Source organism: Schistocerca cancellata, chromosome 4, assembly GCF_023864275.1.
Source record: "Schistocerca cancellata isolate TAMUIC-IGC-003103 chromosome 4, iqSchCanc2.1, whole genome shotgun sequence".
NCBI classification, from domain to species: domain Eukaryota; kingdom Metazoa; phylum Arthropoda; class Insecta; order Orthoptera; family Acrididae; genus Schistocerca; species Schistocerca cancellata.
In genome coordinates, this window is record NC_064629.1 from 808475257 (window position 1) to 808499328 (window position 24072).

Below are 24072 nucleotides of genomic sequence, written 5' to 3' on the forward strand. Positions count from 1 at the left end.
TGGGATGAAAAGGACACTTCTTTGGTTGATTTCATAAAACATGGGTTAATAGTTGTTGACACGTATTGCGAAGTGCTCACAAAGTTGAGATGTGCTATCAAAGATTGATGGTGTGGGAAACTGCCATCTGAGATAGGCCTTCTCCTTGATGTGTGTGCACACACTGTCCATATAACGGTAAAGATTCGGCATTTATGTTGGGGACTTTTCAAGCAACCACTCTACAGTTCTGACCCTCATCCAGCAATTACTAGCTCTTCTTGCACTTGGAACAATTGTTTGAAGATGATGAGGATCTCAAGATGGATATTGTCAACTGGTTCAATTTCCAGGCAAAGAACTTCTATGCAGAGGAGATGAAGAAGCTAGTAGAGCATTACAAAAAGTGCCTAGAAGTGGACAGTGTTTACATGGAGAAGTAGAGAAGATTTCTGGGAAATTAAAGCAAGCAACAAACACCAAACACTTTTTCTAATGAATACACATATTTTTATGAGCAAACAGCCCTTACTTCTGAATATGCCTCATATTATTGTGGAAGATGTCAGAGACACTGGACTGTCAAAAGAAAGGGATGTGTGTCATAATAAGGAAAAATCAGGGAATCAAAATGGGAGTTGAACCTGCAGTCCATACAGCAGAAATTAATGATGTTATCCATTTAACTGAAAAGACCACCATCAGTAGCTACGCAGAGTATTTTTTGACAGTGACACTATATTCTGTTTACAGTTTTTTTAAAAAAAATATACAGGTCTAGAATAGTGACAGGACCAGTTTTCCATAATATTCCAAGTAATTTTTCCTCTTTAGAGTGGCCTCAGAATAAACTGAAAATGAAATGAGGTGACTTTAACCTTTGGAGATGACGAGTGACCTTGATATCAAAATAAATTGTGCGATTCACAGTCTTGGAAACATTTTAATTTTACTATATTTGAACAGATGACAAGTTTTGGATTTCCAGCAACTTGCACATCCCTGATGTCCTCACCTTATAAGATATGCTTCTAAAATATGATCAGTTCTATAATTTATAAAGTGAAAAAGTGACATGCTTCATTTTGTTGTGTCAGTATCATACAGGACTTCACCTCTGGCCATAATTTCCTGTGGCCAGTTTTGGTGTTGTTAAGTGTACATGGTCACTCAACCACAGATAGTCCTTCTATAAAGGTTATGTTGGATTATGATTTTATTCCCATCTTTCAGTTGTTGTTGTTGTTGTTGTTGTTGCTGTTGTTGTCTTCAGTCTGAATACTGGTTTGATGCAGCTCTCCATGCTACCCTATCCCATCCGAGGTTCTTCATCCCCAATAACTACTGCAACATACATCCTTCTTAAGCTACTTACTGGGTCTCCCTCTACGATTTTTACTCCCCACACTTTTGTCCAATACTAAACTGGTGATCCCTTGATGTCACAGAATGTGTCATATCAACCAATCCCATCCTTTGGTCAAATTGTGCTACAAATTTCTTTTCTCATCAACTCCATTCAGTACTTCCTCATTAGTTACATGATTGACCCATCTAATCTTCAACATTCTTCTGCAGCACCACATTTCAAAAGCTTCTATCTCTTTTTGTCTAAAGTGTTTATCGAACATGTTTCATTTCCATACATGGATGCACTCCAGACAAATACCTTTGGAAAAGTCTTTCTAACACTTAAATCTATATTCAATGTTAACACATTTTCTTCTTCAGGAATGCTTTTCTCACCACTGCCAGTCTATCTTTTATATCCTCTCTACTTCCGACATCATCAGTTACTTTGCTGCACAGGTAGCAAAACTCATCTACTACTTTAAGCGTCCCATTTCCTAATCTAATCCTATTAGCATCACCTGATTTAATTCAACCACTCTCCTTTATCCATTTCGCTTTTGTTGATGTTTACCATATTTACTCGAATCAAAGCCGCACTTGAATCTAAGACGCACCTGAAAAATGAGACTCGAAATCAAGGGAAAAATATTTTCCCGAAACTAAGCCACACCTGAAATTTGAGACTCGAAATTGAAGGGAAGAGAAATGTTTTAGACCGCACCTCCAAATTGAAACAAAGTTGGTCCATTGTAACATGATACACAACTGAAGTCGGAGGGATGAAGATACAGCTACAGTAGTTTGGCTCTAGTCATAAGCTTAACAGTTAAGCTTTACCAAGCAGCCATTGCTATGTGTCAGGCGCTCCGTCCGTATTTATACGGGTACCCTTCCTTTTTGAAGTGCTTCGTCTGGTTAGAATCGGTTGCTTATTTTGATCTGACAAGTGCTGTTTTCTTTGTTATAGGTTTTTACATCACTCTAAGCAGAAAATGCATTATTGTACTGTGTCATGCATTGTTTGTTTACGACCGGTCGCTGCTCGCGGCACAACTTGCTTTTGTGCGCGCTACTGCGGCTTACAATAAAAAAAAAGAGGACTTGTCTAATAAGCGAAACAATGGCAAGAGACTGCTATTTGTTTATACTAACACCGCTGCTTTCTTTGATAATGAGCAACAAGCACCGAATAACAGACTGCATATTATAGATGATGTTCTGAATGAGAGTTTAGAGAAAATTTTTCTCCATTTGAAAATCTTTGGAGACGCCTCTTTAGTACATTACATTCTGCACAGAAATCAGATTCATCTTAGATTTAAAAATCTAGTCAATTGCCATGCTTCATTTCTGACTGTATCACTATTCAGCATAAGAATAATATGAATATAAACATGACTTGATATGTATATTCTTCTGCTTTTGCTGTTGTCTCGCTCTAGTTTCGTAGTTTATTAGGCAGACAGGATTTAATTGAGATAGCAGCAAACACGAAAGAATACATGGCATAATGTTTACATTCTTCTACCTTTTCTTTTAATTTATTTACTGACACAGAGGTTTTGTGTGTCAGTACTTATCTTTGTGCCTGGAAAGCATGCCTGTGTAGTGCTACATATATTCGATGGCAGAAGTTAGTTGTAGCGGCACCTATCAACATTTTTCAGAACTTCCGCTTACTTTGCACTCGATTCTAAGCCACAGGCGGTTTTCTGCATTACAAAAACCAGAAAAAAAGTGCGGCTTAGATTCGAGTAAATACGTATTACATCGTCCTTTCATGGCACTATCCATTCCATTTAACTGCTTTACCAAGTCCTTTGCTCTCCCTGAGAGAATTATAAAGTCAGCAGGAAACCTCAAAGTTTTTATTTCTTCTCCCTGAAATTTAACTGCTACTCCACATTTTTCTTTGGTTTCTTTTACTGTTTGTTCAATGTACAGATTGAAAACACTGAGGATAGGCTACAACCCTTGTAGCGGTTCCACCTGCTTTTTTTTCTTTGTTTGTTGATTGTCCTTGGTGTTGACGTACTGTGTTGTTACACTGGCTGAAAAATGGGATTTGTAATTTGGATGCTGACTACGGTAAATAATGTAGCTGACAGATGCACAGTTCCTTTTCACTGACTTTTACTTTCACTTTGCACACAGATATATATGTATAGCCAGTGCACTACTGTTTAAACTTTCCAGAAGCCTCATTAATAGTTTGCAGGCGAACCTCCACATACTGCTACAATAATTTACTGTTGAACATCTACGAGCAGTAAAAACATAACCACATAATTCACACAGTTCTTGAAGAATAAATAGGTACATATGGAAAGCAGACACTGTCATTGTTTTTACACACAGTCTAATTGTTTAACACTTATTCTATAGTTAAGTTGAAGCATTGTTGTCATTCTAACCAACACAGGTTTCTCATCTGAAACTCAGCTGTGGACTGACTGTCTCGTGACCAAACATCAGGCCCTTATATATCATCACAATAACAGGTACTGAAACTACACATTGTTTAAAGTTAAATTTACAGAAATTGCAATTAAAACTTAACTCATTAAATTAACTGAATACATCAAAAGATTCATTTCTTTTAACAGTTTCTCCTACTACAGGGGTTAAGCCGAATTGTTTAAATCATGAAGACAACAAATATAGTTACACAAACAATACTTTTGACAAAACTGTTAATTACTTTGGAATTAATTCAGGGCCGGTTTTGCTAATATGTTTTTGAAGAGAGCCAAATAGATACTTTAAGATTACTCACATTTTGTCTTCCAAATGTTACATTACATAACTGATATTTGTTTATACGTCAACAATAGAATTTAAGTCACGAAACAATTACTGATTTCTCCCTATAATGAAAGATACTAACTAGGAATAGTCAAAATTAGATCTGGTGTTATATTCTTTAAGACTAAGGGCCAACATTTCTCTTTTATGAAAATGCAATTATATTCACTTATGTTAATGGTAACTAGTTAAAAGTGGAAAAATGAATTTAAGTAGGCAGATGGCAAAGAAAGAGGGTAATTAAAATTATCCCAGCTTGCTTTGTCACACACTGTCTCATTGTCTTCTCAACTTCTGCTTCCCTTTCATGCCCCTTGACTATTATAGCTGCAGTCTGGTTTCTGGACAAGCTGTAAACAGCCTTTAGCTCCCTGTATTTTATTCCTGTTACCTTCAGAATTTCAAAGAGAGCATTCCAGTCCATTTTTTGTATAAAAGGAAAAACTTGAACACTTACATGAACAACTACCAATAAAAGCATTAATGAAACAAATATACTGTGGTAATAAGAGAAATAATCCAGTGCTTGAATCTCGAAAACAGCAAAATGTGTGTCTCTACTTCTTTAAAAAAGAAGTCGCTTGATGTCAGTGATTCATGTCTTACGCTTGTTAATAAAAGAAAGCAAAATGAACTCTAGCTTAGCATTTGCCTAGGCAAGTTGGAAAAATCTCAAAATGATTAATGTCAAATTTACATGTGTTCAACTAGATGTGTGTACCAGTTTAAAAATGAAACCATGTAACACCTTCGCAATGTCAAGAAAAGTTGATATATATGAACAAACTGAAAAATGGATGGAGACACAACAGTCTATGACAAGTGACTCACATAACAGCCACAGTGAATAATCCACGTGCTCCAGAGGATAATAAGAAAGATGGTAAAAAAAAAGAAAGAAATGCAACAACCTCGAGACTTTGACTAAGTGAAACCCCTCTTTTATACCATTCCAGGAACTTGCAAAATAATGGTGTGAATTGTGGGAAAATGTAAAAGACGGAAATAATATTTTAAGTGGTAAAAGTCACATATAGGACCCCCCCCCCCCCAAAATCTGCATTACATTTCCGTAGTTTATGTATATTATATGTACATAATATGCATGAAAATATTCATTGCAGATTTGTTTAATAACTAATGCATGTATTCTGAATTTGGTACTATGTTCAGCTGCTGATGTGACATTTCCACCACTTCAACACAACAAGCTGTACTAAGAGTGACTCATTTTGGTGAGAGGCAGATGGCAGTAAACCATGAAACCACCATATTTAAGTGTTTGCAAAGCTAAAGCACTGTATTTGGCAATTTTCATATTTATATTTTCATACTACAAAAATATGCACTGCAAGTGTTACATTGGATTAAAGATCTCTCCAAAATGCATCCATTTGTCCTGCTACAATGTTGAGAAAAGTGGCACCACTGGCTGTTTTAAATTTTATAATGGAAAGTGTGAAATATTGCAAAGAGCATTAAATATGGTGTGCAAACATAGAGATTTGGCTGCACTACTGATCAGTCTGTCACCACAGCCTTTAATTCATATTCACATTCATTGGCTTCACAAACTCACAACCAAATTGTCACGTTCAAACCTAAGATACACCTTGGGCTACATTACAGATCAGTCTGCCACCACTACCAAGATTCTGGGGGCTGTGGGTTACCAAATCTCTCTTTACCCTCTTACGTTGATGCTTTATAAAAGATAAATAAGCCATTTTGTTTATCACACTGACTTTTAATTTGAATGGTCTTACATAAATGTGGCATAATGAAAAAACAGGTTCAGCAGTCCCCACTTTTTAAGGAAAAAAGTCTGAAATTGTAGATTGCTTTAATTTTTTGGTGAATTGTTACAATTTTCAGTTCATAAACATAATGAACAGCTCTGACATCTACATCTGCAGCAAAAATCAATTTTTTATTGTCCTCACTGCCGCATTTACATTTTTGATAGAAGGATCCCTATCACAATCGCTATCACTGTCACTTTTTGCACTATCATCCTTTTCCTCTATATGAAAGTCCATAATATGTTCAACAGACATACTTTCAACAGCGACAAGATTGTCATCAATGTGTTGGAAATCTTGCACTGGATGCTCCAACTGCAGCTTTCCCATGATGAAGCACATAGAGATTCAGTGTCATATTTATTACTCACATCTTGTATGTCATATCCATTTCCTTCACCTCCTTGGATGAAACCTGCTTATCGAAATCCATTAGAGATGGTGGACTACTTAACCACTGTCCATGACTTGGCATTATAGTGTGAAACATCTAAAATTGACACTTTAAATGAGGCTGGGTCTTTTCCAGCTCTCACCAAACTTAATGCCTCCTGCACACTGGCTTTCTAGTAATAAGTTTTGAAGGTATGGGTAGTGGCAAAATCCTAGAGCTGCCATTTGTATAAATTTATATTTTTTGGTAGTGAAGGGTGATAGTGCATAAACAGGAGAATTTTCCTGTTATAGGTTCCCATTCTTGCATCAGAGCTATGCAACTGCTTCTTGTTTAGTTCCAACATCATCCATGCTTTGTTACTGAAAATTTAATTTGTGGGAAATGTTTTTCCATTTTTAAAACAATATGATTTTTTTTAAAATTTTCCAGTCACAAACGGTTTAATTTCTTTTCAGAGCCATCAGTGTCTGTGCCTAGCATTACTGTAAGGCCAACTTCACTATTTTTCCCTCTGTGACAATTTTCCCCTTTAAAGGCAGTGTTTAGTTTGGAAAGACATTGAAAAAGAGATCAGTGTCACCTTCCCTCAGTTTATACTGCTTTGTAAGTTCTTATAATCTACCACTCTGCCATTGACTAAAAGCTTTTCTGGTTACGCTGTTTCCTTCACCATCTCCATTTTTTGTACACCACATTATACCACTTTCTGAACCTATCAGTGCACCTTGTTACATGTAGAGAAGTCCTCAATTCCAAGTGCATTAGCCACCTTGAGTACCTTTTAGCAAAACATCACACTGTTCATCAGGATGTTGGAGACACACGCCCCCTGAAACCAATTCATAATTTCTTTGAGTTCAGCATATTTAGAATAACTGGCATATTCAATCCTTTTTGAATTTGGACCATGGTTACTTGCACTTTCCTAAACAGAGTCTTTGTTTTTGAAGATGATCTGCACCACAGACATAGGTACCGCTAAACTCTGTGGCAATGCCACACACGTTCTGTGATGAATTTTAACTCTTTTGAGAATTTTTACTTCCTCTTCCAATGACAGTGTTTTCTTATCTCTTTTGGTAATATTTTCCATTTTAAAACTGGAAAGCATTAAATTTCTACTTGAGAGAAACAACTAACAACACAACACTTTGATTACTTATGCAAGACTTTAAACATCACACGGTACACACAGTCAACTCTTGGCATGGTGGTTGACAGGAGTAACTACGTCAACTGGGCTTTGTTGGTACAGCGAATGTAGTCAGTCTTAGCTAGCAGATAACACTGTACTCAGTGCATATAAAACCATAGATGTAACTATATTATTACTAACAAATACTGGGAAGGGAACATCCTCTACATACGACCATAATCATAGGGTGTAGTTAACACTAAACAATATGGATACAATGATGTCCAGCAGGAGATGAAGCACAAGTGTCACAACTTGTTCTGACTTATACCAATTCAGATACACTGAGTAGAGCACCCAGGGCACAAGAAAGTTAACTGTATAATGTCTGTAAACACTATCTGAAAGTCAATGTCATTTTATGTCAATTACATCATTCTTATGTCCACGAATACTGTTTCTTAAAACTTAAATTGTGGGAAAATTATAAGTATGTTACTGCAAAAAGGGTGTGGATTAGCTTTGTGAACATAAGAAAGCTGATATGAGCAATAAAAAAAGCGTTGTAAATGGAGTGAAAAACATTAAATCTGGGAACGTAAAAGTGGGGTTTATACAGTGGACATTGTGTACATTAGGAAACCATCAGGATAGCCAAGCATGTTAATGTGCTGCTTTCAAGATTTGGAGAGGCAAGCCTGGCCTGGATTGAATGGAACTCACGAATTAATGACGAGGGCTGGTGAACTGGCCAGCCTGGATGTAGTTTTTAGGTGATTTCCCACATTCAATTGGGTAAATGACAGCTGGTACCCATGTCCCACCTCAGATTTGCTACACAAACATTTAGAAAATGTTCTAACACTTGAATATATGACTTACTCTAGAAGCAGACAGATGAAGGTACACACATTCTAACCCCAGGAGAGTTGTGGGATCAGGAAGGGCAGCCAGTCACCAACTGTCACTGAATTGTGAAAACTCGTATAACAACGCAGACCCCATACAGAAATGGGAAAGAGGCAAAGAAGAGGAGAAGGAGAAGGAGGAGGAGGAGGAGGAGGAGGAAAAGGAAGGTGTACAGTACGATAGCAAGAAGCAAGGAATTTACATTATTTCAAAACACATAACTTTCAAGAAATAATGGTGTCTGTTCTTTTACACTACAATAGTCATGTGTGTGTGGCCATATATATACATGAAGAGAAATAATGACTTCAGTCACATGACGGAATTAAAACAATTCAATGATGACAAGTGAAAAGTTGTGCCACACTGGGACTTGAATCCAGACTTTCTGCCTTAACTGCTTCAGCAATCTGAGCACACTTCCTGTTCAACACAAACTCCCAACTTTTCTCACACTATTTCCATAGCCATAGCCCCCTCCCCTTCCCCACAGTTCATTTTCCTTATTGCTCACAGCACCTTCCCTTATTGCTCACAGCACCTTCCTGCAAGAGGTGAGACCTCGGGTGCATCCACACTGAAGATATCATGAAATGCCATCAGGGTGTAGATATTACTATTATATGTGTGGTGTCTGTTCTTTCACACACGTCCTAGGAAGACGGATAGGGGGGCGTTATGGAAGTAGTGTGTGACAAGTTGGAAATTTGGGCTGAATGGGAGGTGCTTGGATGGTAGAATCGGTTACAGTGACCACTCGCATAAAGTGAGAAATCCAGGTTCAAGTCCCAGTCCAGTACAAATTTTCATTTATTACTAACTTCAGAACATAATTGCCATAAATAACATGCAAGAAACATACAACAAAAATACTTACTCACTACTTGTTGAATGGATAGTAATCCAGAGACGTATTTGGTTTGAACTTCGGTTTTGCATCTTTTTTTGCTATTTCTAACAACTTCTGAACATCTTTCCTGCAAAAATGAGAAAGTATATGATGCAATTAGTGAAAAAATTGAATATCTAGTTTTAACATACACAAGCGGAACACAAAGAGAGTCCTTAATGTCCCAGAAATTCAATGTGGTACATCACTGAAATCACAATCGAATATTACTACAGAAAAAAGGCTGATTAAAATATTAAAATATCAGCCAGAAACACACTGTGGATAAAGGTTAGGCATTTATTTCTGCAGAACTGGGAAAAAAGAACCATGTGATGAGGGATATAATGAAACAGACAATAAGTGAGGCAAAATAACATGTGTCAACTTATGTAGTGAGCCAGATGACTTCAATTATAATATATTAAGCACAAGTTCTTTAATCAGCCATGGATTTAAGATATGAAAACTGATAATCCCTACTACATCTCCAATATTTTAAAAAATAAATCATGGTTTCAGTAACACCCTTAACCTCTTAGATTGTATCTAATTGTAGTGAAACAAATGCTAGGATTCCATCCTAATGGCTAGCTCTTCACAAATTATAAGAACATCTCCATTTACATTACTTCAAGCAGTTATTTCTTCTGTCTCTGACAACATGGATTTATTTCCATACTTCTAAAGAAAGTAAATGATGGTTTGAATGCCACTGTGTTTTACCAGTCATGATAGCATGCAGTTCATGCAGTTTTTTATGGGAAAATGATAAGAAAAAGGGAGCAGGCATGAGTTTAAAGTGGGATATAAACCTCACTGAGATTTGGCATCTTTCACTGCCAAAACTGAAAGTCACTGCCTGTGAGAGAAAAACGCCCTACAACTTAAAGTATTTCAGTTACTATCTTAATACTTAACATCTGGAATTCAGTGTCTGATCAAAAGAATCTGGACACCTAAAAGTGGATATGGGTGTGGCTACCCTTCACCTTTGTAACAGTTTGAACTCTGCTGAGGACAGCAAACCAGTGCCTCACAGATGCTGCTTTATGACAGACTGCATTGTCATGATGGTACAATCAGTCATCCCCTCTGAACTGGTCCTCTGCTGTATACAGTACACAATGCTGTAAAATGTGTTCATATATGTGTAAAAAATAAGGATGGCACACCCTAAACACAGAAAAAAATAATACAATAACACCACCTCCTCTACAATTCACTACTGGCACTACACATGATGGCAAGTAAAGTTCTCCAAGCATTCACCAAACTCAAACTCTTTCAATAGGTTGGCGCAGGGTATAGCATGATTCATCACTCCAAATCACTCGTTTTACCATCCACTGTCCGATAGTGTCACTCTTTGCACCACCTCATGCATCGCTTAGCACTGACTAAAGAAATATGTGGCTTGTGGGCAACTACTTGACCATTGTATCCCATTCTTTTTCACTCATTATGCTAGCTGGACTACTGGTAGCACTTTGGAACTCATGAGCGATTCCTTCTGCTGATTTCATGCAATTTTTTTACAACCACCCTATACAACAACACTCATCAGGTTCCTGTCCATCAGTACATTAGGTCTGCCTGGTCTTTGTTTAGCTGTGGTTGTTCCTTTGCATTTCCACTTCACAATCACATTACCACCAATCAACTTGGCAATCGGAAATGTCACTGATGGATTTGTTACTCAGGTGACAGCTAATGGATAATCCATGTTTGGAGTTACTGAACTCCTTTGACCTGCCAATTCTCTGTTACTGCTTCTCTACTGACAGCACAATACCCCCAGTTTCCTTTTATACTGGTGGGTCAGTGATCAGAGAGTGTATTCCAAATGTCAGAGTATTAGTGACAGTGATAAGATGTTACAACAGGTTTACATAAATAGGTACAGCTTACAAAATTTTGTTTTAAGAAATCAGAGACAAGCGTAAAAGAAATATGAATGTGCAAGACAAAGAAAGAAAAACAGGGAATATTAGGGTTCAATGTCCCATCAATAAAAAGGTCATTAGCAATGGAGCACAATCTCAGACTGAGAAAGGATTGGGAATGAAATGGTCATGTGTTTTCAAAGGAGCCATCCTGGCATTCACCTAATGAGATTTGGGGATTCACCTAATGAGATTTTGGGAAATCACAGAAAAACTAAATTTAGATGACTGAATGGCGATTTGAGCCATCATAATACCAAATATGAGTCCAGTGTATTCTCATTGGGCCAGCTCACCCTGTTCCAAGACACAGGAGCAAATTGACCACAATAAATATAGTAGTGGAAAAAATAAATACATAAAAGTAAATAAGTGACTAAAGATAATGCACCCTAATAAGAATATAAGGTTCAAATTATACATATTTTTCAGTCAAAGTGATCAGCAATGCTGAAATATCTCAGTTGTTAGGCAGTATTGAAAACAAACAACTCAACGACTGACTGCGAAATTCACAGCAGCTGTGGATCCATACACACAAAAGACTTGTTTCATTACCAACAATATAAACATTGATGCTTCATCATACGTACAGCTAAATCTATACTCTGTGAATAACCATCATTTCCTGAACTGTATTTTTGGCTGAACTTAGCTTATTTATGGGGGGCCAAAGCAATATACAAAATGATTTACACAGGGTGGAGAATCAGCTTTTCATTTGGTTATGTTTTACATTCCAGATTACATAGACAGACAAGCATATAATGCATTTACTGAAAACTGAGGAGGAGAGCTACAGTTCGGTATAGATTTTGAAAGTAACTCTGGTATCCCTACCTGACAAGTTTGAAAGCTTGTCAGAATGCATGGACCTAGACGACAGCTGCTACTCAGTGCTTCTGATATTTGCGAGTGTTGCTGCTGCCGCCCTAGTGCTAGGTGCATTTCACACCCAGGTGCCGGCCTATTGGCACCTGTGGCCACACTGTAAAGATAGCAGCACAAGGGGCCAGACCTCAGTCATGTTCCGACTGCACTCTCGTATTGTTCATTGTACTCAAAGTCTAGGCTCTCAATTCAGTCTGCTATCCAGGCTTGTCATTCTGTCATGTTATCTTCACTGTTCCTCCATCACTGTTGCTGTCTTTCTGTGACTGTGACAACTGACTCCCTTGGACAGTTGGCCCGTGTCTCCTGGTCGTGCCCGATTTTGGTTACTATAATTGGCGATAGGGAAAATGGTTAACAGTGTCTTATGGGCGCGAAACTTGTGCAACTTGTGGAACAGCTACAGCAACAGATGCTCCTGCAGAATTGCAACAGCAGTTAAAGCGGTAAACTGGTCAATCTTCCTTTCTTGGAATTCCTCAGAGACATTTTTAAAACTAAATAACTTGGCTCCCCTCTTAAATCTGGTTGCAGTAGCAATCCAGTAGGCATGTTTATTGCTGTTGAACTATTATTGACAATGTTTCCATGTGGTTGCATCACACATTGAGTTTCATCAATGCTGCAAGCAACTGAGGCAGTCATATTGCTCATGGGTGATGGATTTGTAAGGACTGAGTCGCCGTTGTGATTTCACTGGCGCAAACCCATCTTGTAAAACCTCATAAGCGGATTCCGTGATTCGAGACACGTTGGTTCAATTGGTCCCCAATCTAGAAGTACATACTGCAGTTCTCAGGCAGGACAATCTTTTCTTGAATGATATTTTGAAAATTGTGCACTCTTTTGAGATCACACAGGTGGCAAATGAGTATCTTATGGCAAGAGTTCAACCACAACCAAGGTGTCGAAATTCTTGCAAGTCCTTTTCCTGACGGCATTGTCATGATTCATCACTTTGATTGGGTTAGTGGCCTGTGAGCAGCCAAGCACACCGCATCAGTGTAAGCAGCAGGGTCTTCCATGTTGTCCTGAGTGTTTCACACTGCACTAACATGCAGACTGACAGATCACTGGGCACACTGCACCCATTGTTGAAAGGCTGGGCATCTCTGAACTGTCTGCTGTCAAGCATCGGGACAGTCAAACCCCACTCCACATTTGTGTCAAGTGACAATGCGTGAACTACACAACATTGTTCCCCAGGGCAATCCTCCCATCACCAAGCTGTCTACTGATCTCACAACTGCACATCAGGATGTTTGTTTGTAGACATGGGAGTGATGGTTTCCCTTGTGAACCTCCCAACATATGCTCACCTGGGTTACTCAGCATTGGACCCGACCTCCTGCAAGTTGTCTGTGTATGGTGACAGATCAACTCTCCTCAGAGGTTAGTTCACAACTACAGCAGCAAACAAGGAGGTTACATGGCTGATAACACTGTTTGTTGCCAACAGTCATTCAGTTGGAAATGTTTTCAGCCTGGATGCCTTCTCACTGTTTGTGTTCTTCATCACGGACAAAGTTCACATTCCAGACACGGTTCTCTTTCAGGAACTTGTCTCTGTTTGGCCCTGGACTGGGGAGCACCACCATTTTGAGGCATATATTTCTATATGTCCAGATACCATGCACTGTTTATGTCAGGCATGTGCACTTCCAGTCTCCCTACGACCAGCCGTTAAGCTCAAATTCAATCGGCTTCATAAAGCTAGGGTAACTGAACCTGTCTAGACTAGTCCTTGGTCCACACCACTGGTAGTGGTTACGAAACAGAATGAATCCTTCCAGCTCTGTGGAGATTTTGGGACAACAATCAATGCCCAAGTACACGTTGAAACCTACTTCATATCATATCCGGAGAATCTCCTCGTGAAGCTTGTCAGTGCTTATTTACAGATCCCACTGGATGAGGAATCACTATGTTTTATGGTCATCAATACACTCTTTGGTTTGTACAAATACAAATGTTTGTCCGTCACATTCTCTTCCATTATCATAATCTTGAAGAGATATCTGGTACAGTTAACTATATTCATTCCAGCTTGTACCAATTACCTAGATGATCTATTTCCTATGTTGTTAATGCAGAGCTAAAGTGATGCCTACAAAAATGTCAATTTTTTTACTAGCAGGTGGAATACCTTGGACACACGCTCAACAAAAATGGGAATCAGCCCACTGACTGAAACGTTAGGGCTGTTGACTCTCTCCCACATCCTCAAAATCTACAGGACCTGCAGGCTTTTCTGGGTAAAGTGAATTATTATTCTAAGTTCCTCCTGCAAGCACCACACATTGCACACCCTCTCAAGCAGCTGCAGAAGAAGCACATTCAGATACAGAGTTCAACTGTCTATGAACATGCTTTTTCAAGCTGAAGCACAAGATACACTTGGCACCTTTCCCTACACCCTTTTCTCCATCACATCCCCTTGTTTTGGCTGTTGACGATTCCCCATATGGCATTTGCGGTGCTGGGGCATTGTAATGGAGATGGTACTGAGCAACCCATCACCTACACGTCGAAGACATTGATGCCAGAAACTACTCACAGATCGAGGCAGAGGCTTTGGCAATCATCTATGCCATTAAGAAACTCCATGTGTACCTCTTTGGGACAAAGTTTATCCCCATTACTGGCCACAAACCATTGGTAGCGCTCTTTGGGCCACACTCTCAGCCTCAAGAGCAGATAGCTCAAAGGCTCCAGTGCTGGGCTTTTTTCCTTAGTTCTTACAATTACACCTTTAAGTACAAGCCAACTGTGCAACATGCAAATGCAGATACGCTCTCTCATCTACCCTCAGGGCCAGAGCCGGTGTTTGACCAACAGGGAATCTTCTGTTTCCACATTGATACAAAATGACAATGCACCTTGGATGGGATTTCCATTACTGCTACTCACATTGCCGCAGACATGCTCTGTGACCCTATCCTATGGTTTGTTGTGCACTATGTGTTACATGGGTGGCCCACTTATTTTTCCAAATCTACTGAGCCAGAACTCTGGGTCTGGGCTCACCTTTGTCATTGTTTGTCCGCTGTCTTCGATATTATGCAGCTGGATGAGGAAGCAGATATTCACCGTGTTGTCATGCCAACTACATTACTCCACTTCAGTCTTTTTCGCCCTGCCCCACTCCCCATTGACCCTGGGGCTGCATTCACCTGGGCTTAGCTGGTCCCATTCTCTCTATGTGGCTCATTGCCGTGGTGCTTATTCCATATACCCTTATGTGGTTAGCATGGCATCCATCACTAGGACCACCGCACTCAATGCACTTACCTGGATTCTCGTCATCAAAGGGCTTCGCCACACTCTTTTGTCTGACAACGGACCCTAATTCATGGTGATGGCCTTGAACAGTTCTGCAATGTCAATGAAATTAAATACTTGTTTAGCCCACCTTTTCACCCATTCTTCAATGGTGAAGTGGAGAGGGTGGTGTGTACATTTAAACAACAAAAGTTGACAGCATTGGGCACACCCAGCACCGCAGCAGCACTAACAATGTTTCTCAGCACCTAGGCACGACAGCCCTCAGAATCCCAGATCTGACAAGCTGAATGATACCCCCCAGGTTCAGCTGTTTGGGTGTGTTCACATGGAACAAAACCTTTGTGGATGCCAGCTACAGTGGTGGCCATCCATGGCGGTGCCTTATGACAGCTGATACTCTGAGGGGTTTGGACTGTTGGCACACCAATCAACTCCTTCCCTACCAACTGACTGTGCCACCATCAGTGGGTCACTCAGAATTGGAATACCCTTTTGCCAATCCCTCAAGCACACGGGTGCAATTTGTGCTCCAGGCCACCATCAGTGGTTCCCGTGGATGCGGGTATGGAGGTTGAGACCTCACTATAGCACCCATCCATGCAACAGTCATCTCCCACATCGCCATTCCCAAGCACATTGTCTGACATCCTGTGTTCCTTCTTGCAGCCGGCAGGCTCCTCCATCAGGACGCCAACCGTGCCAGTGGTTCACCTTCCAAAACTTTGTCCACGACGCTTCAAATGCATCAATTTTTGGGGGAGGGGGGAGGAGGGGAATCCTGGTATCCAGTCCCAATGAGTTCAAAAGCCTCAGCCCTCCTCCCTGGAATGCATGGACACAGATGACAGCCGCAGACACTGCTCCTTATATTTGTGAGTGCTGCTGTCGCCACCTCAGTGCTAGGCACAGGCCATGTCCCACAACCCAACCTATTGGCACTTGTGGCCATGCTATAAAACTAGCAGTGCAGGGGCCCAGAACTCAGTCGGATTCCAACTGCACTCTTGGTTGGTTCCTGATATTTCTATGTCTAGGCTCTCAATTCAGTTCGCTCTCCAGACTTGTCATTCTATTGTGTTGTCTTCGTTGTTCCTCCATCACTGTTTTCTTTCCGTGGTTTTTAGCGAATCACCCTTGACTCCCTCGGTCAGTCGGCCAGTGCCTTCTGGTTGTGTCAAATTCTGGTTACTATAGTAACGTATTTGCAAAGGTGTGCAATGCATCTTAACAGCTGTATGACAAAACTGGGGAAATAACAGATCGTAGTCTTTTCTACAGAAATGTCTCAGCATATGCTTCAAATGACATAGGGAATACACACAAAATTTAAATCAGGTTGCACCACCATTAACATTGTTTATTTGTTCTGTTCTTATTGGAGACAATGATCTGCCCAACATGAGGAGATAGGCTTATGTATAATATTTATCACAAATAATTTCAGAGGAATTATTTATAAAACATGATTACCTGTATGCTGCAGGCAGGCACTCCTCTTCAAATGTGCACTCAAACTCTTCTTTTTCATGTGACCTGTAAATCCTGGAACGCAGGACATCTACATCTCTGTGAAATTCGTCAATCAAGTAGTCTATTGTTTTTGGTGAAGTGTCAAACTCAATCAAAAAGTAACTGAAAAAATGACAAAGTAAAAATCATAAAGCTACATGGAAAAGCGTGGTCTTCCAATCAAACTGAAAGAAATTTTTTGTCCATAAAACACATAGTGATTTCAAAGGAACAATCAATAAATTACAACAGGATAGCTGGCACTGTACTCACTCTATAATTACCTCTAAAAGCAATCAAGAAAACTTCTAGATATGATGTTTCAACATAATCAACACAACACATAAAAAAATCTGCAGTTAATTACTTACTGACTACATGACTACAATTGATAATAATACAAAACACATGTACTTTTATGTGAGAGATGCAAGGCCTATATGGTTTCATGATGAATCTTTCACCCTGCAGTGGAATGTGCATTATTTTGAAACTTTCTGGCAGATTAAAACTGTGGTGGACTAGGACCTGAACCCAGAACCTTGCCTTTCAGCAGCAATGCTCCAAAAAGACAAAGTTCTAGGTTTGAGCCTCAGTCTGGCACACAGTTTTAACATGCCATGAAGCTTCAGAACATACGACTGTTCTTAAATTAACCATCCCAATGATATGGTTTTGTTACATGTAAGATAAAGTGTGCCAAATGTAGTTCTTAACAGCTGAATGACAAAACTGGGGAAATAACAGATCATAGTCATTCCTACAGAAGTATTGTTGTCTGAGCATGTTGAGACTGTTGTTGCCACAGAAGATACGAAATCCAGTTACTTTTGGCATACGCCTCTATTCATTGTACATGAAAACGGTTGTGGATGGTAGGTTACGTTCGGGGCCTGAAGATGACACCATGTGGTGTCGAAACTGGTAGCATGCTTTAAAAAGAATAAATAACATTAGATCCAAATGCAGCCGTTGGTTTTCTCATCATTATTCAAGTACTATGTGTCCAGCTGCAGTCCCATTTGATGGATTACCGGGATTCTTATAGAAGTGTATTTTCTGATTTTGAAGCAAAGCTATTAACTACATGAACTGAGTGCCTCGTAGACTATATGGGCATCTGAAACTGCATAAGCAGGGTGTACCCATTCATCCAATTGTATCCTCATACACAGCTCCATTTCACAAACTGGCAAGTAAATTGGACACTATGATAAAACATAACATCAAATTCAAATCAAAGCATAGTTTTTGAAACTTTGTGGATCTTGTAAATAAAATAAAACATTCATACATCTCACACAGTGCTAAATTAGTATCATTTAATGCCTACCGTTTATTTTCCAACATACCAGTAAAAGACTGTGTTGATATTCTGACAGAGATGATGTACTGGTCTGATGTTAAGCCTGTGGAAGTGGATGACTTGAGACTGACACACAGACTCGCTTAGCATAAAAACTTCCTAGATCTAACTACTGCCATCTGTACAAAAACACATTGTTTCAAAATCTTTGGAAACACTACAGCTACAGACATGGCAATACCTTCTTGCTCACAACACCCAGTTACACTCAAACATGCACTTTCTATTCAACAGCGCACTGTCTCTTATCCTTCCCTGTCCAAAGAAGATTTCAAAGCAGAATTAGACACAATAAAATTTATTGCCTCAACCGAAGGCTGTAAACCTGCCCTGATTGACCAAGCTTTGCATAGGAAATAAACACTGGCAATTATACCCCTCCTCTATGCACCGTCTGTTGTTCCTCCCAATGCCTGCAGAGTGTGGAGTACAATCCCATACCTCACCACATCTTGTATAGGAAACAAAAATCAAAAAGGATTCCACAGTAAATGTGCCAAGGAAATCAGATACTTTTTTGGTAGTGGTGGGGCCTGAGGATGGCTGCAATGTGCTGCCAAAACTAGTCGTATGATAGAATAAAGACATTCTCAAGATACAGCTGTTATGGTACTTTTTCTTACAAAAATTATACTCCTCCTCTATGTGCCCAATGCTGTTTCTTCCACTTTTGCAAGAAGTAATATACAATCCCATATCTGGGAAGGGGGTCACCCAGTCTAGCCAATACACTGAAATTCAGCAAATATAGGACACCACATCACAGTTTATTTTCAGTAGTGAAGATAAGACCCAACTACTAGCCAAGAGTGGCGTATATACAATTGATTGTGGTAAGTTTTTTATTGGTCAATGAGGCAGAGTCATAGTAATTAGGTTGGTAGATCATGGACAGAGCTGGATATTGCAGAATTATGATTCTATATTTTCTAAGCATGTACTGGCTGAGGGCCACAGCTAACAGCCACAGTCCCATGTCCTCCACTTAGCAATGGACAAATACTGAGTATGTCTGAATTCCTGGAAATCAAAAATATCTTGTCCACAGTCCTGATTTAATATCAGATGACCAAACACAGCTCCAATACATCCCCCTCTTCTAAACTTAACTTAATTCTCACAATTTTCCAATGTTTCCCACGCTGTCTGTTCCTTTCCATCCTTCCATTTCCCTGTATTTTTTATTTATGTTATTATCAATGCCTATGTGCTCCATATATTGTGTTTTTATAACTAACGATTCCAGGTTCTGTATCACTTCCCACGTGTAATACATGTTCAAGCTACTCTTTAATACTCTTGTCAAGTACTAAATTTATTTTATTGTGATTGTCCACACATATTCTGTTGTTACAATTGTCAATTCTATATTTTGCTCTGTTTCTGTATCACCTTCTATATGTAATAACTCTTCGAGCTATCCTTCAGTGTTCTTGTGAAGTACTAATTTTATTGAGTCAACTGAAATATGCAGCACTGGTCACTGGCCTCGATTTTTAAATGTGCTGTGTTATGTGAAATCATGGTCATCCAGCATATTTGAAATGGATGGTTTGAAGAGAACATTTTGCTGTATGTGGTGGCATCTTCTAGAGTAGAATGCCGATTTATCGAAGTTGCTTTCGAGTGCTACCAGTGTGTTGGAGAGGTGGCAAGTTGTTTGCCAAGCATTGTATAATATTTCTCTGCTTCATACTGAAATTGTGATTTTTGAGCTTTGTTAATGACTTACTGAAGTGTGGGTAGTTACTAGGCACAGATTTGGTTTTGGCTTTGGAACTGTTAGTTTAGCATGTTGTTAATGGTCAGAGATCTAATTTTTGCTTAGAATCTGTTATTAGTTATGGATGTAGTGAGGAAATTCACTACTAGATCATCGCACGCCACAGTGGGTGATTTATGGCCACCAATGAAAAAATTTGTCCAGTGTAATTTTTTTTAATTAAGTATGGTATGTGTGTTTCATTTATGTGCATGACTGTGTTTTCAGTGTATATCGAACTGGATGTAAATGGAATTTTTATGAATTTGTGAGTTCTATTATTAGTTACAGTTAATAATGTTAAATTAGGACTGGAGGGTATAGTGGATTTTATTCTAGCAGTCAAGTTAGCTTTAAGAAAATACTTTGATCTGCAATTTTAGTTTTTTGGTATCGTGGAATTTGTTCTAGACATTTTAGTTAAGTCAGATTTTTTATGGCGATCAATACAGCGAATAATAGGTTTTTCTGTACTGTGCAGTATGCTCTGTGCACACAGGTCAAGCTAAGTCTTCAACACTAATTTTTGAAATGAGCTGTGGTTTCTTGACATCATGGACTATGTTATAGCAATGTAGGTCAAGTGATATTTTTTATATTAGTTTTTGAGTTTAATGTTAATGTTTTTCTGATTTGTTCCCTTTAACTTTTATATTTTTAACTGTATTACCACTGCACTGCCAAAGATTAAATTTACTCTGTGTTATGTACCTCACTCTTCATGTGTAACATCTTTTTCAATGTTGGTCATGAATATTGTACTATTTCTCACAACAGCAGTCAGTTAAAATTTGATGATGGCCTCTGTAATCTGAGAAGCAATTAACAAAATAAATTAATACTGTAGAACACACACAACACATTGTACTTTTCATTCACAATTACAATTCTTTTATGTATTACACCAGTACATCATTGGTGCATGACTTTTCTATATATACTGGGTGTTTCTCCTATGAGTTTTTTGGTGTATTTTCTCTGGTGTTTTGTCAGATACTACAATTTCATTTTTGCAACATGCAGCTGGTGTCAGCACAGACAAATTCTACTCATCATGTCTTTCATACGACACTCAAAGTTGACAGAATGTGTGTGTGTGTGTTCCCCGTTTCAAACAAAATGATTTCTAAATCAGCATTTTACATGCTCATTCAACAGAGCACTACCAGGTTAGTCTAGTGCAATAACTGTTCTACTGATGTGTATTAATAGGAACAGTAAAACACAAAGAATAATCAGTACTCCTGCAGAGATTGAGTAGCGCATTTCTACATGGTGGTAGCAGTGAGTGTGGGTCAGGGCTGTGCTTGTCACTGCAGGAGTATTCGTCATTCTGCATTTTACTGTCCTGTTAATTCATACCAGTAAAACGGATATCACACTAGACTACTTTGAGACTGCTCTGTTGAATGGGCATATAAAATTCCACTTTATGAGTAAATATAATTTTGTTTGCAATGAGGAACAAACTGACACTTTCCATCAATGCTGGGTGGTGCATGAAAGACATGATGAGAATACTTGTTTGGGCTGACTGCAGCTACATGTTGTAAAAACAAAATTTTGAATATGTGTGAGACACCAGAGGAGATGTGTCAGGTGACTCTTAGGAGAGACACACTGTGTTTGTGAGGATTCCCAATAGACCATGTAACAATTTCATACCCAGTCAAGAAAGAGAGCCATGACATTCAAATTCACAGAGGTGTGAATGTTGATTCAAACCACTACCTAACTTGAATCAAAATCAAATTCAAACCAAAGAAAATCCTTCAGAAATGAACACACATAATGAAGTTAGACACAAAAAAAGATCATAAAATCCAACATAAAGCAGGAATGGAAAATACAACAACCACACATGGGAAGAATTCTATAGAAAGATCACACAAAATGCAAAACAACAGACACCATGGAAAAAGAACACTAAATATCCATGATGGTACTCAGAATGTGAAAATGCACTAGAAAGATGCAAACAAGCCTTCCCAGAATACAACAATAAAAAATCTCCTGAAAGCGTATATCATTTTAACGAGTACAGAGAACAGGCTGCAAAACTCATTAGGCAAACCAAGAGAAAGTATATGAAGGAACAACTGGATGCTATTGAAGAAAACTTCTGCAAACACAATGTGAGAAAATTCTACACAACTTTAACAAGGGAGGTCTGAGGGTATACATCTCAAAACTCACGCTTCAGAAAACAAGATGGAAACCTCGCATTAACTAATCAAGAATACTGTCAGGAGCAGGTACATCATTTCTCTGATGTCCTTAACTCTCCTGAACCTGAAACAATATTCACAATGCAGGACCGCATCTCCACTCACCCAGAATCACTCCCACTAACAGGAAATACGGAAGTGTCCAATCCCACCCGTCTGCCTTGACCCATGACGTCACAAGTATGGCGGAAACGACCATTCCAATATGGCACATATAAAGTCAGTACGTACACATTATGAGGACGAAAATACATCGAAAAACAAACACACACACTTTCCACAAAAAGCCTAATGACACCAACGGGACAAGTGCGGGAAATGGGGTGTTTTTAGGTGGGGGCAAACTAAATATAAACAAATTTAGACACCCATCCCCAATACAAAACCACACAAAACAACGAAAAAAACCAACATCACAAAACTCCCCAAATACCACTAAATACAATATGTGGAATCGGACACTTCCCTTGACCTATATAGCTCAACAGCAGCTCCCGATCCCATAAATTAGGATCAAACACTTCCCTTGGCCTATATAGCTCAAACACATCTCCTGATACCAATATCATCATACATAGCCACACATTGAGATCGAACACTTCCCTTGACCTGCGCACTGTTAATTTCATCAGTCATATCCATTCCTGAACAAAAACAACAACCAATTAATTTTACTAAAATTACCACACAATATACAGCGAACAACATTAAATTAACCTTCACACAAAATCGTTATCTCACTGAAACGAATTCCACTACAAACACAGCCGACACTCGAATAATTCTGGATAATGAGCAAAAGAAAACTGAGCCCATAACACCACACAAACGAAGACCCTGAACATACCACCAGAGAGCACAACAAACCACAACACAACGACATCTACAAACACGTCACACTCACAAACCAAACTCCGCGCTGTCATGACGTCACACACGACAACACCCTTACGTCAGAGGTCAAAGCCGACGCGTGGGATCAGACGCTTCTGTTGACCCAACTAACACATGATGAGATCCACAAACATATAACTAAATGAAGAAACAATAGGATATCTGGTGGAGACAGCATCATTGCAGAACTACTATAAAACTTTGGAAGAAAATCGTTACAGGTACTTACATAACAATCACAACCATCTGACAAACAGAATAACTTCCTGACAACAGGAAATGTGCACTTATCTATCCACTGCCCCAGAAATGGCAATCAAAATTTTCTCAGTGTGCTTACTTGAGAGAACACAAGAACAGTTGGAACACAAAATTGGTGAATACCAGGCAGGTGAATACCAGGTAGGTAAAACTTTAGGTAAATTGTTGCCATCACATGTTGTTTCAACATTTGAGTGCTAGAGACGCTGACAGCATTCCTTCCCAAACTTAGTCATTATTGATTTCTACATCTTCTGAGAGGAGGAGGAGGAGGAGGAGGAGGAGGAGGAAAGCTTACACACGCTAATAGGTGAAAGTTATGAATTTCATTTATTTGTTCTCTGGTAGTGCGATACCTGCTTAATGCTGAAAAGTGGAACCAGGAAGCTCTCACCTAATTGGATGTGAGAAAAAACATAAAAACTATGACAGGGCAAACAAGAATGTTGCATGTCCTTTAATCCAAAAGTATTTACATTCTACAAGCCCTTTAATTCAAAAGTATTTACACTTTGGTTAATACTGTAAAGCAACACTCAAAAGGTATGAATCATATTCCTGACCTAAGAACCAAATAATCACCAAATTCTGTCATCAGGTGAGTACTATAAAACACTCCCAGAGTAAGGGCAATTGCATAACAGTGGATGGATCATCACAG

General features: G+C 39.0%; 1 protein-coding gene across 1 annotated transcript in view; it reads right to left on the reverse strand.

Annotated features, from left to right (window-relative positions):
* The window catches only part of LOC126184768 (probable 28S ribosomal protein S6, mitochondrial), a 51958-nt gene that overhangs the window by 24816 nt on the left and 3070 nt on the right, over window positions 1-24072 (reverse strand). Inside the window, exons 3-4 of the mRNA XM_049927322.1 lie at window positions 16862-17023; window positions 9258-9357 (exon numbers count right to left, since the gene is read on the reverse strand). Of these exons, the coding sequence (XP_049783279.1) occupies window positions 9261-9357; window positions 16862-17023 (259 nt within the window). The 3' untranslated portion in view covers window positions 9258-9260. The remainder of the gene's footprint in view (window positions 1-9257; window positions 9358-16861; window positions 17024-24072) is intronic.